The sequence below is a fragment of the Sebastes umbrosus genome, chromosome 21, assembly GCF_015220745.1.
Source record: "Sebastes umbrosus isolate fSebUmb1 chromosome 21, fSebUmb1.pri, whole genome shotgun sequence".
NCBI classification, from domain to species: domain Eukaryota; kingdom Metazoa; phylum Chordata; class Actinopteri; order Perciformes; family Sebastidae; genus Sebastes; species Sebastes umbrosus.
Genome location: NC_051289.1, coordinates 7,746,891 through 7,750,434, shown reverse-complemented (window position 1 = coordinate 7,750,434; position 3,544 = coordinate 7,746,891). Strand labels below are relative to the sequence as shown.

Genomic DNA, 3,544 nt, shown 5'->3' with positions numbered 1-3,544 from the left:
CCATTTTATATATATAAAATGAATTTACCATAAAAATATGAAAACTACTATAATGTTTTCAAGTTTTATTTTATGGTAATTTTTTTTAGATATATATATTCAAGTTTTATTTTATGGTAATTTATATATATATATATGTATATATATACATAATAGTTTTCATATTTTTATGGTAATTTTTTCCATTTTATATATATAAAATAAATTTACCATAAAAATATGAAAACTACTATAATGTTTTCAAGTTTTATTTTATGGTAATTTTTTTTAGATATATATATTCAAGTTTTATTTTATGGTAATTTTTTTTAGATATATATATTCAAGTTTTATTTTATGGTAATTTTTATATATATATATATTCAAGTTTTATTTTATGGTAATTTTTATATATATATATATGTATATATATATATATATATAATAGTTTTCATATTTTTATGGTAATTTTTTTCCATTTTATATATATAAAATAAATTTACCATAAAAATATGAAAATTACTATAATGTTTTCAAGTTTTTAAGCTACCACGTCAATTAAACAAAAAGTATTAATGTCACTATTTCTATGTTGTTTTTTTATGTGTACCATCAAAGGGTGTATTTCCTCTCAGTCGCGAGCTGATGACGCAGTTTAGCTAGAAGTTTCTGCTGAGGCAACACATGAGTTTGTCTGTCAGAGTCGTTCAGCTGCTAGTGAAACATTACCAGTCTATTTTAATATCATAACAATAGCTCTCATGATGTCTTGGGTTAACGCAGCTACAAAGAGTGAAGATGTGTTCGACGAGGATGGAGACGAATTCAGTTTGATGGAAAAGGATTGGGCATCTAACAAGAAGAAGAGAACCAGGGTAAACAATAACTAACCTTTAACACGTGTTGTACTAACTCTGTTTCACTCCTAATGTTTACCTGAGTGGGTGTGTTGCAGTGGTAACTCTCAGTCTGTCATGTAGTGTTTGTATTCCTGTCATTAGTGTTGTGTAACAGAGTCGTAAAGCTGAGTTTAGCATGTGATGTGTGTTTCCTCTCCTGCCTGGTGCTGTGTTCAGGATGGGTTTGTGGATGGAGCTGATCACGGAGAGGATGCGGCGCTGCTGCCCGGATTCAACATCGGCTTCCATGAGGGAGCAGCTCAGACTGTAGCTACAGGAAGGCTCAAAGGAGTTGTGAGGTAAATCATCATATTATTTATCTCATAGGAAATATAGCTTCAGATTGCCATACATATACTCTAATTACATTTTCCTAAATTTAACTATAATTATTATTATTTATAATTATTCTAACTATAATTATTACCTTTAATCTGTGTCATACAGATATATAAATTAATTATTGATATAATTATCCTTATCAAAATATAAATTTATTATCAATCCAGAATACCAATTCATTACTTATAATATAACTTAATCACAATACCATTTCATTACTTACATATTTAAATAAATCATATTGACTATTTGTTATCTTTTCTTATATGTGCAAATTATTATTTAGAATATACAATTTATAATATACAATATGCACATGCAATACAACCTGCAATATATACATACATACACATACACATACATACACATATACATATATATATATATATATATATAAGCATATACATACACATATACATACATACACATATACATACATATATATATATATATATATATATATATATATATATATAAGCATATACATACACATATAAGCATATACATACACATATACATACACATATACACATACATACATCCACTGTCCTAAACTCTGATTGGGTTAGAACAGTGAATAAAACTGGGCTCCCAACATGATTACAGGTTTAAGAAATTATATATATTTGTTTGTTGTTTTGTTTATTTATTTTTGCACAATTTAAGACTATACAACATAACAAAAATAGATAATAAATGAATAATATACATTGAAAACAATGTGTTAATGTAGGGCCGGGCAGTTCCATATATTGTTTGATGTATATGTGTGTCACTTTTTAAATATTAAAAATCATTCTGCAGGATTTTGTTGTAATAAACAGCAACCATTTTTTTTTACCCATAATCATATATACAGTATATATTGGAAAAGGGTATTTTGTTATTCTTTTCTTTTTTTCTCCTGCCTCTCAATTTCTTTTTTTTTTTTTTAAAAACACTCTTTTATAAAACACTGTTTCAGTCTCTTTTTTTGCACAGAAACATCATGAGCCTCTTTTGTTCTGGTCATTATAGAAGACTCTTTTCTGTCCAGCTGTTGTCCGTCCCAGTCTCTTCTCTGTGCCATTGTATCTGACACTGTTGCCTCTTTGTGTCTCCGTCACAGTGCTATATCGTGCTGGTGCCAGATCCAGCATCCGGAAAGCCCCGTCCCGGCCTCGGTGACCGACCTCCTGCAGCGGGTTTCGAAGCATGAAGACGCAATCAGGGAGGGCATCAGGAGGGCTATGGAGGATCCTCCTCCCAGCGTGAGCTCCGTCTCTGAGAGCATGGAGGATCTTGAGGTGAAGCCGGTAGATCCAGGCTGCTGTGGAGGAGAGGGATGTAAAGAAACAGACTGCTGCAAGAAAGGAGAACCAGGCTGCTGTGGAGGAGAGGGAAGTAAAGAAACAGACTGCTGCAAGAAAGGAGAACCAGGCTGCTGTGGAGGAGAGGGAAGTAAAGAAACAGACTGCTGCAAGAAAGGAGAAAACATGGACCTGCCTGTGTCTCACCAGAAGCAAAAGCTCGGTTCTGGCTCCACTGACTGCTCCTCCTCCAGCTCAAGTGAGAGTCTAAGCCACCTCCTGCAGCTCTGCATGGATCTAGTTTCAGAGCTCGGACTACCACAGGAGCTGATCGGTCACATACAGGAGATGGAGAACATGTAGTGGTTGTAGATCAGAATCACAGCAGACAATATTCTGGTTTTACAGCAATGAAGTGCTTTTGATGTATATAATGTAAAATAAGATTTTGAGTTTCTAGTTTGTATAAGATGGTTGAAGAATGCTTGAAAATAAAAATGGTTTTGCTATATTTCACTGCATTTCTGTTCTCACATCTTTTGTTGCCCAACTAAATAAAAAAAATGTTCAAATAATCCCTATTTATTTTTGGCCATACATATATTTTTGCAATAAAGAATTGCCATTAATTTGTTCTAATATCTGGGTAATGTTTTGGCCCTTAGTAAAACAACAATAACTTCTTTAAATTCATATAAACAAAAGCATTGCCACAAAGGTAAGCTTGTACATATTTTCCCATAATTCAGAGTGGCAGAATATAACAAGAAAACCCACTGATTGGGTTAAAGGATTATGTCACCCTTAAAATGACCATCAGTATATAAATTACTCCCCACCTGTTACCTTGAATTTTCTTGAAGAAAGCGTTGTTTTTCTCTCATGCCTGTACGGAGAAGGAATAATAAAAAAACAGGGAAAAGTATTGATGAATTAAAGTAAATGGAGGTCAGGCAAAGAGTATAAAAGCAATATACAGGTTTAACAGCAACCAAACTATATTAAAACACTTCCGCCACTACTGTCTAATGCACA

General features: G+C 32.4%; 1 protein-coding gene across 2 annotated transcripts; it reads left to right on the top strand.

The window, feature by feature from the left end:
• Positions 1-608: 608 nt before the first annotated feature.
• Positions 609-3,030, top strand: otulina (OTU deubiquitinase with linear linkage specificity a). Of its 2 annotated transcripts, XM_037756644.1 has the most exons (4): positions 609-854; positions 1,056-1,177; positions 2,329-2,630; positions 2,688-3,030. In XM_037756644.1, the coding sequence occupies exons 1-4, from the start codon at positions 741-743 to the stop codon at positions 2,870-2,872; spliced, it is 723 nt and encodes a 240-aa protein (XP_037612572.1). In that variant the 5' UTR covers positions 609-740; the 3' UTR covers positions 2,873-3,030. The 2 variants fall into 2 exon arrangements, with proteins under 2 accessions (XP_037612572.1, XP_037612571.1); XM_037756643.1 differs by having other exon boundaries at positions 2,329-3,030.
• The last annotated feature ends 514 nt before the right edge of the window (positions 3,031-3,544 follow it).